This window comes from Gracilinanus agilis, chromosome 1 (genome assembly GCF_016433145.1).
Source record: "Gracilinanus agilis isolate LMUSP501 chromosome 1, AgileGrace, whole genome shotgun sequence".
Lineage (NCBI taxonomy): Eukaryota > Metazoa > Chordata > Mammalia > Didelphimorphia > Didelphidae > Gracilinanus > Gracilinanus agilis.
Window position 1 is genome coordinate 719907544 of NC_058130.1, and position 12512 is coordinate 719920055.

Here is a 12512-nt window from a genome sequence, read left to right on the forward strand (position 1 = left end):
CTTTTTTTTTTCCAAAGCCAGATTTATTTATTTTTTATGTTTTTATTTTTAATATTTTCCCATAGTTACATGTTTCATGTTCTTTCCCTCTCCCCAAACCCCCCTTAGCCAATGCACAATCATGAAAAAATATTCTAAATAAAAATTAAATAAATAAACGTTAATAAAGAAAAAAGGAATAAATAGCAGAGCAGGGATTTGAACTCAGATCCTCTGATTTAGAATTCAATAAGTACTCTTACTATTAGTTAAATAAATGCAATAGAGCTGCCCAGGTACGAAAGGGCTACTCTATGCTGAGGCCACTGAGGAGTCAGGAGCTAAAATAGGCTTGAGCAACAAGGAGTTAAATAATATAGTTTAGATTAATTCCCAAGTCTGAGACTAGATTTCTTTTTTAAAAATACATCTAATTACGAACCCCCTGCTATTATTTCTGAGTATATTTTCTTTTCCTTTGTTAGATTTTTTTCTTATAGACTTATAATTTCATTGATGTAAGAGATTCCCTTCTGATATAAGAAAATTATCTCCACCAATCCAATGTAGAGAGGGAAGTGCTGTGCATTTTTTGGTTTCAGAGAGTTGTCTGGGGTGCTAAGAGGATAAATGACTCCCTCACAATCACAGAGACTACATATGTCAAAGGTAGGACTTTAATGACCTAAAAGTAAGAATTTATTGACTCTGAGACCACTTTTTTAATCTACTACATACATCATGTTCTCACAACCTATGCTCTAGCTACGTTGGTCTGCTTGTTCTTGGAACTGGATACTCAATCTCCAATCTCCATGGGCCTTTGCACTGGCTATGCCAACCTCCTCCCCCCACCCCCAGTGCTTTCCTTCCTCCCAGAGGCTGAAAAGTCTTTTTGTTTTCCTTACTTTTTTCACGACTCAGCTCAAATTCCCCTTTTTGCAAGGGGCCTTTTTCAGGCCTCCCGCCTGTTTAGCCATCTATTTACTCAGTAAATACCTAGTATATACCTATTTATTTATATTTTCTCCCCATTAGAACTGAGTTTCTTGATGAAAGGGATTGTGGCTACCATTCTTCCTATCCCCAGGGTTTAGGACAGTGTACAGAGTAAACACTTGAAACCCCAATCTCAAAACCCACCAGTATGGGACTCTCTTCATTGATGGAGACCCATGCTGGCAAGAGTGAGAGAAGATGTGAGAGAGAATGTCAGCTCCTCACAAATCTTCCCAGAGTCATTTAGCCTAAAGTGGGGTTGGCTCAGTCCATCTTTCCCTCTCAAAGTCAGGAGCCAGAAGTACCCAAAAAGGCCTAAAGCAGCTTGAAGAAGACTTGAAGGAGTCTGAAAAGATATTTTCTCTCTCTCTCTCTCTCTCTCTCTCTCTCTCTCTCTCTCTCTCTCTCTCTCTCTCTCTCTCTCTCCTTGACTCACTAGTGAATAATCTTAAAATATGGATTCTTGTGGCTTGAAGTATGACTGAAATACAATGGGGGCTTGGAACTTGGACAGGAAAGGGCAACAGATGCTTTCTAAACTCTGGCATCCAGCGATGGTGGATAGTGGCAGGGGCCATGGACTTGAAGGATCAGGAGGCTTGGCCCATCAAGTTAGAAAACAATGAGCAGGGATAGCTAGATGGCTCAACAGATTAATAGCCAGGCTTAAAGACAGGACATTCTGGGTCCAAATGTGGCCTCAGATACTTCCTAGCTGCACGATCCTGGGCAAGTCACTCAACCCCAATTACCTAGCCCGTGTTGCTTTTCTGCCTTGGAATCAAAATTTATTATTGATTCTAAGACAGAAGGTTGGGGGGAGGTGGTCAAGGAAGGAAGGAAGGGAGGTAGGGAGGAAGAGAGGAAGGGAAGAGGGAGGTAGGGAGGAAGGAAGGAAGGGTGGGAGGGAAGAAAGTCCTAGAACCCAATCTAGTCCAGGATAGGGCAGGCAGGCATAAACCCCAGTGGAGCTTTTTCTTCATGCCACTATCTGAAATTAAAGCTAATAATAATAATAGGAATAGGAAGACCAATCATGGAGTCAGAAAGTATAAAATGGCAGAGCTGGGATGGCCCATATAAATGATCTAGTTCAAACACCCCCACTCCCCAATCTCACTGAGGGATTATATGGTATAGAGAAAAAGAACATTGCCTTTGGAGGCAGAGGCCTGGGTTTCAAATGCGGATTCTGATATTTACAATGTTGTAAGGGGAGGTCACTTAACTTCTCTGAGCCTCAATTTCCTCATAAAATGAGAGGGTTGGACTAGATGGCCTCTGAGGTCTCTTCCACTTCTAAATCTATGAAGGAAGGAACAAAGGAGGAAACTGAAGATGGGAGACAAAGTAACTTGTCCAGGATCACACAGCTCCTTAATATCATCATACAATGGAATGGGATTGCCAGAAGAAATCTACCTTGAATCATTAAGGCCCCTTTCAAAAATTCATCCCCGGAATCTTTGGTTAAAATGCAATACTATAAAATGGGAAATTGTAACGTATTAAGCAAGAGAGAAGAGGATAGAACCTTCCAGGAGACCAGAAAAAAAAATCAAAACAATAAGCCTGACCGAATGAAAATGTGTTGATGGCTGATAAAACTGGAGTAAGCTGGCCCTTAGAGTTATCTAGTCTAAACCCTTAATTTAAAAAGGAGGGAGCTGAGGCCTGGGAGGGTCAGTAACTTGGCTAAGGTCACACACCAGTAATCCTGGAGAGAATAGTTCCCCCATGTAACAGACACAGGGTGGTATCTTTACCATGAACCTTGTCCTGTGATTATCAATTTAACATTTAATCAACCTACCCTGTATTGTTCTCTAACTATTGGAAGTCTGTAATGAATCCAAGTCTTTAACCATACCATGGATCCCGGAAGGCAGAGGCTGTGTCTCCCCCCAGACAAACACGAGGACTGAGCGAATGCTGAAGCCCGCTGATTGGGTATCAGTCACCGGTTGGCCGTATTAGAAAGAAGCTTCAGTGGCCTTTAAATTGTCCCACCAATTGTTCCAAGTGGCCACCTCAAGTGTGTGCAAGGGATGCGTCTATCTTTCTCATGGGCCTGCTTTTCTGACCTTGCATGAGTCCGGAATGGTCTCCGTCTGCCTCTCAGCTTCATCCTCCTCAAAGGAGAAACTATCCATCTTACTAATTGAGCTAGGCTCTTTAGAAAAGAGGGAAAAGGGAATGAATTTCCTGCCTCCCACCAGATTGGAGGAGGGGCCTGTGGGGGGAGATGGGTTGGAAAAAGCAGGAGCCCCAGAATCTCGAGGCCAGCACAGAATTAGCACCAATCCCCTGCAGCGCTTAGCTCCATCCCCCACAGCCCTGGCAGTGGCCTCCACGGAGCCCCCTCCGGCCCTCCCTCCCTTTAAAAAAACCTCCTTCATAATGACCAGGTGCTGGGTCAGTCCCCTCCCCTCCACGCCGCCTCCACCCCCACTTCTGTGCCCGGCACTCACTAGGAGAGCTCCGAGAGGTGGTTCAAGGTGTAGCAAACAGGGAAGGCGGTAAGGGAGAAGGCGAGGACCTTTCCGGAGACTGCGGGGAGCTCCATAGCGGCAGAACGGTTTGGTGGCGGCGGCGGGGCAGAAGGTAGACGCCACCTGGCCAGGCTGCGGGTCTGGGCGGTCGGATCCGATCGTTCTCCGGGTGCTCCGTTGTCCTATCCGCCAGCCAGCAGCCTCGTTTTCACCTTCGGGGTTCTGCCGCGTCCGTCCCGGCTCCCCACTCTAGCTCGGGTGGGTCCCCCAGGTTATCATCAGGATTTGGCTCCTCCTTGAGCTGTCAGCTTGGGAGCCTAACGCTCCCGGCCCGAGGCCCTGACTCCACCCATGCAAAGGTCGCCGGCACACGTCTCCGGCAGGCCTCGATCCCTCGACCCGAGGTTTCGACATCTGGGCAGGCCTTTAAAGGGACTGTGTCCTGGACTCCCGCGGCCACACCCACCCTCCTCCCGGCCGCAGCCCCGGCCCCGCCGGCCACGCCAACCTAGGGATACCACGAAAAGGTAGCCCCAAATGATCTTGGGGACAGCTCTAGGCCACGCGGCATTCCCAGGCCAAGCCATCAAATAGGTCATTCGCTTCATTAAAACAAAACAAAACAAAACAAAACAAACTTGCCCTAATTGAGAGAGCACTGGACCAGAGATCTGTCACCGTTTCTTCACTTGAAAAACGAGAGAACTGAACTAGTGGATCCCTGAAGTTGCTTCTAGCATCCATGTCTATCTTAAAAGGTCATGAAATCCCATAATGGGCAAGCCCTAGGATATCTAGGCTATTCACGTTTTACACATCAATTGTTAGATATTTATCACCTACCTTCTAGTTTATTTCCATGAAGAGATCTGAAATAAGACAAGATCTTTATCCTCCATCTTTTCTTTGCAAATCCTTACAACAAAAGGATTCTGAAGTTGAGACCGATGTCTTTCATCTTTATACTGCCCCCTATCTCCTAACAAGATTGATAAAGAGGTGTTCTACCATCCTACACAGAAATAGCTTGATGCCTACAGAAGAGTTCTCTCCAAACTTTTGGGGAAAGCTGCAAGGATATTGTTTTGTTTTGTTTTAACCCTTACCTTCTGTCTCAGAATCAATACTGTGTATTGGCTCCAAGGCAGAAGAGTGGTAAGGGCTAGGCAATGGGGGTTAAGTGACTTGCCCAGGGTCACACAGCTGGGAAATGTCTGAGGTCAAATTTGAACCCAGGGCTTCCGGTCTCTGGGCCTGGCTCTCAATTCACTGAGCTACCCACCTGCCCCTAAGGATATCACTTTTAAGGAGCCAAGTACATTTTTTCTGGACAAAATGGGATTCTGTACCAGGTGGTCCTTCCCTATAGTTAACCATATGCAGGAAAAAAACAGACTTTTTTACCCAGAGGCCAGCCAAACTAGAGACTTTTAAGTCCACTTATCCCTAGATGGTCATATTATGCCTTCATTTCCTAATTAACAGCCTGAAAATTCCTTCTCTTAGTCTTATATTTTATGGTTTATAGAAATTGACCTTGAACAAGAATGAAGTATGATTTGATAGAAAGAGCACTTAACTGGCAGTCAGGAGACTGATATTCTAGTTCTGGTCATAATCGGGGTGGGGCAACCTGAGCTTTGACCGGGGTGCTGAAATGGCCTGCTCTATTACTCCCCACTCAGTGGTCTTCTGCCCAAGAGAGGGCAGATTCCAAGTTCCTGACTGGTCCATAGATAAGAAACAATCCTGTACAGTGAGGAAGTACAGCTCTGGGCAACTCATGAATAAGTAGGAGACTGGGTGAGCTCCCCTAAACTTCCTTTCATCCTACAGGAGGTTCTTCATGAATCACAATTCTCTGGGGAGGGGATGCACTTCTCTGGACCTTGTTCCAATAGAAAAAAAAAGGGGTAGTAGAGTTCTTGGGGGAGGGCAAGGGCTTTCTTCTTATCTATAGCAGATGGACCTAAATCTTAACCTTTTTGGACCCAATCCCTTTGGCAGTCTGGTAAAGCATAAGGGGCACTCCTCAAAAGTTTGCCTCCATTCTCAACTAAAGGAATGATAAAATTGCTAGGTTAGAGAAAATGCAATTTTCTTATTCCCATTCAAGATCATAAACACTTCTGAAATTTTAGAGTTCCTCAACAATCACTATCACCAGCTGGTTCAGACACCCATCACCTTACTTAGGACTATTCTGTTCAATCATATTCAAGTCTTCACTGAACCCATTCAGAGATTTTGGGGCAGATAAAGGAGTGGTTTGCCATTTCCTTCTCCAGCAGACGTCTTATAATTTACTAATATATTTCTGCCTCCCACTAGAATGTAAACACCTTGAAAGAAGGGATTCTCTTGCTTATGTCTGGATTATACTAAATGCTCTTTTTTAGCTATTGAGTCTCCCTTCTCCAGTCAACTTTTGACAATGTTATCTTCATTTCAGTGTCATAGAAGGTGTTGGATTTGGAGGTGGAGGAGCCTATGTTCAAATTCTGCCTTGGTAGATTTATGTAGGCAAGTCACTTGACCTCTTTGGGAATGTTTCCTGGTTTTTAAAATGAAGGGGCTTTGAAGACTCCAAGGTCTTTTCCAGAACTAACTCTGAATGTCATGTGTAGATCACTTTTTCTCAAGAATCTTCAACAGCTCTGTATCTTCTTGGCATATAACATAAATTAGGCTAATATTTTAACACCCATCCGTTCTACCCCGAGTCCAGCCTGTCTTTCTAGACTTACCTCATGTTCACAACATGTTAGCCAAACTGGACTATCTCCCACCCCCACAATTTCATTCTGCCTTTTCTTACACCAGTGCATTTATGTACATATCCCCCTCACTACCATCATATCTAGACCATTGAGCTTTTCATATTTGTATCTGCTAAGATCCTTATTTCCTTTCAAGGACCTATTAAAATTCTAACTATCCCACAGTCTATACTGAGTTCAAAATTATCCCTTCTGATAAGGGCAATCACAAAAGATAAGAGATCATCTCTATTATATGAAACAAAGGCAAATCAAAACTCCTCCGAAATTTCCAACACTCTGTAAATTGGCAAATATCACAAAAGATGGGAACAGGCAACATTAGAAGGGTTGTTTTATTTACAAATTGTTTCCCCCAGTAGAATAACTTCCTTGAGGGGAGTTTTTGCCTTTATTTCAAACCCTATACACTATTACAGTGCCTGGCTTAAGTGTTTATTCAATGCTTGACTGATATATACTGCAGGTAGAGCTTTGAATTTCTATAAAGTAATTCCATATTATGCTAACAAAATGTCTACAGTGTTCAAAGCCCTTTGTCCCAAAGGTCCCACTACTAGGCATACATATACTAAGGTCACTTCTGTATTCATCTGCTATGTACCCAGTCTATGTAAATGTTGTCTCTCCCATAAGGATGTGACTTGAGGGCAGGGACTGTTTTTGCCTTTCTTTGTAAACTCCCAGTGTAGTAGACTGCCTGGCACACAGTGAGCACTTAATAAATGCTCACTTTTTTGATATGAGAGGGACTGAACCTGTCCTTCATTGCTATAAGCAAGTTTCTCCAATAATACTGCTAGGCACCTAATCTCCAATGAATAATTTTAAGGAGTTGCCCAGAACATGGAAAAGTTAAAGTGAATGGTCTAGGTTCATACAGCTGGTTATGTGTCAGAGACATGACTTGAACCAAGATCATTTATACCATGCATGCTGCTTCTCTGACATAAATGTAATGGTATGGGGATGTTACCGTGGCATATGAAATGATGAATATGAAGAATTCAAGGAAGCACGGAAATACTTACTTGAACTGATGTAAAATGAAGGAAGCAGAACCAGGAAAGTAACAAATGCAATTAAAATGTAAGTAAAAAGAACAAAAAAATTTTTTAATGAACCCTTTATTTTATATAAGGACCTAGCTTGTCCCTGAAGAAACAATGAGAAAGTACCTCCTTCCCTTCTTTGCAGAGGTCAGGGGACTGCTGATGTGGAATATAGCATATAATGCTAGACTCGATTAATGTGTTAAATTTTGCTAAATTGTTCTCCCAACCTTTTTTTCCTTGTGAAAAGGAATGGCTTGAAAGGGGAGGAGAATATTTGAAAATGATGGGGGAAAAAAGATAGCATTACATTTTTTAACAAACCTCTTCCCTCAAGATTCTCACGTATTTTTGTATAGATATTTAAGCAATGTGTTGCATGCCTTAATTCTCCTATTAGGTGATTCTCAGCATCCAATTTACTTTTATCAAATGTTATAGTTGACAATGGTGAGGGTCCTGAAAAACAATGTGGCCACCAAGGCAGTACCAGTTTGGCACATTTTAGGTAGAGATGGAAACCTTTTGTAGACAGTAAAGAAAGAAAAAGGGACACTCCTACTCTAAGAGTTTAAGGATACGGGAGTCTTGGTTGCTATCTTATTCAAGAACATTATTGTGATTACTGGTAACATCATGAATATGGAGCTTAAAGGTTTATAATGCCCTTGCACAACCAATAGCTTCACAACATCAATAAAGGAGGTAGGCCAAGGATTATCTCCATTTCACTGATGAGAAAACCAAGTGAGGCTTTCCCAAAATAGAGATGGAACTGGCACTTGAGACCTAGGCACTTTTGCCCAGACCACTGCTTTACCATACCAATTAGTGGAAATTGTTCAGGAGCCTTGGAGGCTTAGCCCAGAATGCCCTGACTTCAAAGACAGAATGAGGAAAGAGACTGAGACATGTCACCAGACATCCAGCTCTTTGTAGGAAGAGGAAGTGACTTCCTGTGGGGTATGATTTGAAGGGTACCCAAAAGTCCCTCACTGCTGCTCTGCTTTTCCTTCTCTCAGGGACTCCCTTTCTTATAATCTGAGTCCCACATCATGTTCATTGCTTTATATTACAACATTTAGGACCTCAGAAAGAAAATCAAGTTTTCCTGCCCAAAAGGGTGACACAAAAATTCAACTTGACAAATATTGATTCCTACTGTGTACAGGTAGTCCTATGCTGGACCCTAGGGGGACAGAAAATATAGTTCCTAAAGCACAAGCATCTACCAATGACAAGGGGGTGATGGTTTAAACTGGGGTGAGGGGTAATGGGTTTGGAAATTCAGGATGGCCAAACATGCTGATCCAAGGAGGCATTAGGAAAGGTCTTGTTCCCAGAATGAGGATGGTGGTAGTTCTGCTGTCCTTGGCTCTCCTCCTCTACAATGTAAACTCTGTAGATCAAGGGAATGTTTCGTTTTTTTTGTCTTTGTATCCCTAGCACCTAGCAGAGTGTCTGGCATGTAGTAGATGCTTGGCAAATAGCTTTTGATTGGGCATCCCACACCTGTAATATCCCAGATCAGTTCTAATCATATTTTAGTTAGGACACTGACAAACAGAACACAGGAGAGTGAACAAGATATGGGGGCAGGACTAGAAAACAGGCCATTAGGAGGTTCAGGTGAAGTAAGCTGGAGACATTTAGCTTGGCAAAGAGAAAGAATGATTCCTCTCTCCAAGTTTCTGAAGACCTGTCATTTGGAAGAAAGAAGAGTTGTTCTACCGGGATCGAGCTGACAAAACTAATGGGCAGACAGGCAATACCCAGGCAAATGGTGGCTTGATAGAAGGTAAAATTTTCTAACATAACAATATAAAAAACTAGAAAGAGCTGTAGGAACACTATAAAGGGTATTCTTACTCATCAGGTACAGTCTGGGTTCAATAGGGTCAGAGGTCTACACTTTAAGAAGTTATCACAAGCAGATTTCAGGATTCCTTTCATATTCACATGGCACTGATCATCACAATAATGACAGGAGGTTGTAGCAGCATTTTACAGGTACAGAAAAAAACCTCTGGAAAAGGTAAGCAGACTTGGCCCACATCAACCAAGTGCAGTCAGGAGACAAGGCTCTTATCCTAGCTCTAGGCTAGTAACTAGTCAACTTTTGGCCTTAGTGCCCTCATTTGTAAAATAAAGCAAGTGGAGGAGCTGATCATTAAGTCCAGGCTGGTTTGTCTGCAACTATATCATGTTGTCTCTGACCTAAGACCATCTGGTTTCTTTTTAAAAATGAAGATTGCCCTTTATTCCATTTAAAAAATCCTTCCCAACCTAGCTCCAACATATTTATGGATTCTTAGAATCCCAAAACTCCTTCATGAGCTGCTACCTGCTACATGAAACCTTCCTTAGTGCTTCCTATGCCCTTCCCCCCATGCATACATGTTGCTTTTTCCTGATAAAACTATAAGTTCCTTGAAGGTAGAGTTATTTTATTTTTATCTTTATCTCCCCAGTACCTAGCACCATTTTTGGCATAATAGGTGCTTAATAAATGCTTGCTGATTGTTTCAAAGATATAAGGAGGGCTTGAAAGTAGCCAAAAACTAGACAAATGCTAGTGGGGTAGTATATGGAAAAGTAGGCTAGACATGCCAAGATTCCTCTTAGCTCAGAAATAAAAGTGTTCAGGAAGAGAACCAGGCCCCTCCTAAGGGCTTATTTCACCATCTTGAAAGACTCATCTAAGGCTCAGTGAATCTTGGGACCAGATCCCTGAAGTGGAAATTCTGCTCACTTGGAAAGGATTTTGAAGCACAGAACGTGAGAACTGTAAGGCATTTAAGAAAGTAGACTAGTAGAGCTGAAAAAGACCTTGGAGCCTACTTAGTCTGACTTCTTTCTTTTATGAAAAAGAAGCTAGAAAGTAAATTAACTGGTCCCAGTGGATTGGGAGTAGGGAACTGGCACTTTGAGCTCTCAAGGAAAATACTGGGAAAAGCCTTAAGATGCATAAACATGCTGATTTTATCAGAGTACCAGGTTCAGTCTTGAACCCTTAAAAAAAATGTATTCTCCAACAAGACAAGCACCATAACAATTTGGAAAATCTCACCATGAGGAAAATAGGATTTCAGGAGGTAATAACTGGAGATTAAACATACTCAAGGGCTCTGACTACCCTAAATACTAGATTAGAGAGGAAGCTAATTAGGCCCCTTGTGTAAAGTGTAAGGCATAAAATATTTTCCTGTTCGGGGAACCTGAGCTCTCCTTCAGATGAGCAAGTTGGTCAGAGTGGGAGCTTCTCACAAAGAGTCATGAAGGAACCTGCAGGTGGCCCCATGTTCACAGGAGGTAGAAAAATAATGATGTATCCCCCAGGAGTTTCTGGAGGTATAGAGCCCCATTTTTGTTCAAGGATTCAAAGAAAGGTGCTGGGCTATTCCAGATCTCCCCCTAAGAATTAGGAGCAGGCAAGGTCCAAGTTGCTGACCAGGATCTTAGGTAGGGGAACTTAGGCTGGGAAGATGAGACAGTGAGTTTGTGGCCTCCTAGTGTGAGGACAACTATCTCAAGGTAAACCCAATACCTAAGCCCAGGTTAGAACATATGATAGAGGATCTGGGTTCTAATATGTCCTGGCTCTGGCATTAAATTGCTGAATGATATTGGGTTTAGTCTCTGGACTTCGGGTTTTTATTTTTGTTCTTTCATTTGTATAATGAGAGGGATAGTTTAGATTTCTCAGATCACTGAAGCTTTCCATGTTATATATGTTCTACATTCCAACCAAACTTAGACATTTTATGTTTCTAATCCAACTATTCTTTATCACTCACAAGGAGGTATCCCTCAAGAGAATATCAGTGGATTCTTAATGAATTCTTTGGTGTTTCCCTTTGGAAAGGATATTATGGAAGTTTCCATTTTCATCTTTCCTCTTTTATTCCTCTATGACACCACCACCTTCACAAAGATGCTGTCATCAAGGAATTGTTTGTTACGTTTGTGTGCCCACCTCTGACGGTGCTACAACACTGTTCTGGGTGAAGGAGAGTACTGTGACTTTTAATACATTTTACAATATTTGCAATGAAGAAGAAAAAAAAGACAGGGGGTGGGGGTGGGGATAATGCAGTTCTATAACATTTCACAGTAAAATTACATTTGTACTGAAAATACTTTTTTTTTTGGAAAATACTCAGTAGTAAGGTCTTCTAGGATTGTTCTGTGGGGAAAAAAGGGGGAAAAAAGAATATTAATATTTACAGATATAATTACATCAATTACATCTAGTTAGCCAATTAAGAGACCTCAACTAAAAATGAATATTATTTTAAAAAACTGAGGATGAAAGGAAGACAAAGCCCTACTTTTCCCCTGACCCGGAAGAGTGCATCTGAAAACATCCTAGGGCTAGAGTCAAACAGAAATGTGTACTTCAGTCCATGAGAAATTCACATTTAAAACAAAGCATGATGGGGTCTCTTCTAAATCAACTGTAGTTCCATTTTGTATGGGGGGAATCTGTTAATACTTGGTCTATCTGGGTGTCAACACTGAATCAAATCTTCACTGTTAAAAAATAACCTCAAAGTAAGTTGTCCATCATAGTCTATTCTAAGTAATTGGACCATGGCTGCTAGATGGAAACTTAAAAAGGAGATCAGGAAAAAAGGAAACCTCCTAGCAGGAAGGTATGTGCATATTTCATATAGAACTATACCCTGGCTTGCTGAAAAACAATCTCCTTTTTCAAAGTTCTCTGTATTTTTCTAAACACATTTGAATACATTATCTCATGTAAATTTCAGAGTAGGTAAAGCAAATATGATTGTTCTCTATTTGATGAGAGTTTGAGGCAGCCTACTAGAGAAGGAACACTGGAGTCAGAAAAATTAAGCTAGCATCCTCATTGAGGCTTATAATTGTGTTCCTATGTCAAAACGCACAGCTGAAAAATGGGAATGTTACTTGAAATACCTGACTTGCCAGGCTGATGAGAAGTAAAACACTATTACAACTCTGATGCATTGAGTAGATATGGAAGAGTGGCTAGAGAGAAGAATCTGCTTTGCCTAAAAAGATCACCATACCAGCGGGTTAGGTCGGAATCTATAGGCCAGCATCATTCTTTTACGGAATGCCTCATACTCATCATCTTCTTTAGAGAGCTCAGCAGGCCGGTCAATGCCAAATCCAGCTCCATCCACTGCCGTTGTACCCCTAGAAAGAAACCCATACACAGGTTA

At 42.1% G+C, this 12512-nt stretch overlaps 2 protein-coding genes across 2 annotated transcripts in view; both read right to left on the minus strand.

Annotated features, from left to right (window-relative positions):
- HAPLN4 (hyaluronan and proteoglycan link protein 4) overlaps window positions 1–3544 on the minus strand; it is a 46181-nt gene extending 42637 nt beyond the window's left edge. The window contains exon 1 of the mRNA XM_044685311.1: window positions 3450–3544. Within this exon, the coding sequence (XP_044541246.1) occupies window positions 3450–3544 (95 nt within the window). The remainder of the gene's footprint in view (window positions 1–3449) is intronic.
- Window positions 3545–10843: 7299 nt separating this feature from the next.
- The window catches only part of SUGP1 (SURP and G-patch domain containing 1), a 57854-nt gene continuing 56185 nt past the window's right edge, over window positions 10844–12512 (minus strand). Inside the window, exons 13-14 of the mRNA XM_044671462.1 lie at window positions 12357–12486; window positions 10844–11488 (exon numbers count right to left, since the gene is read on the minus strand). Of these exons, the coding sequence (XP_044527397.1) occupies window positions 11462–11488; window positions 12357–12486 (157 nt within the window). The 3' untranslated portion in view covers window positions 10844–11461. The remainder of the gene's footprint in view (window positions 11489–12356; window positions 12487–12512) is intronic.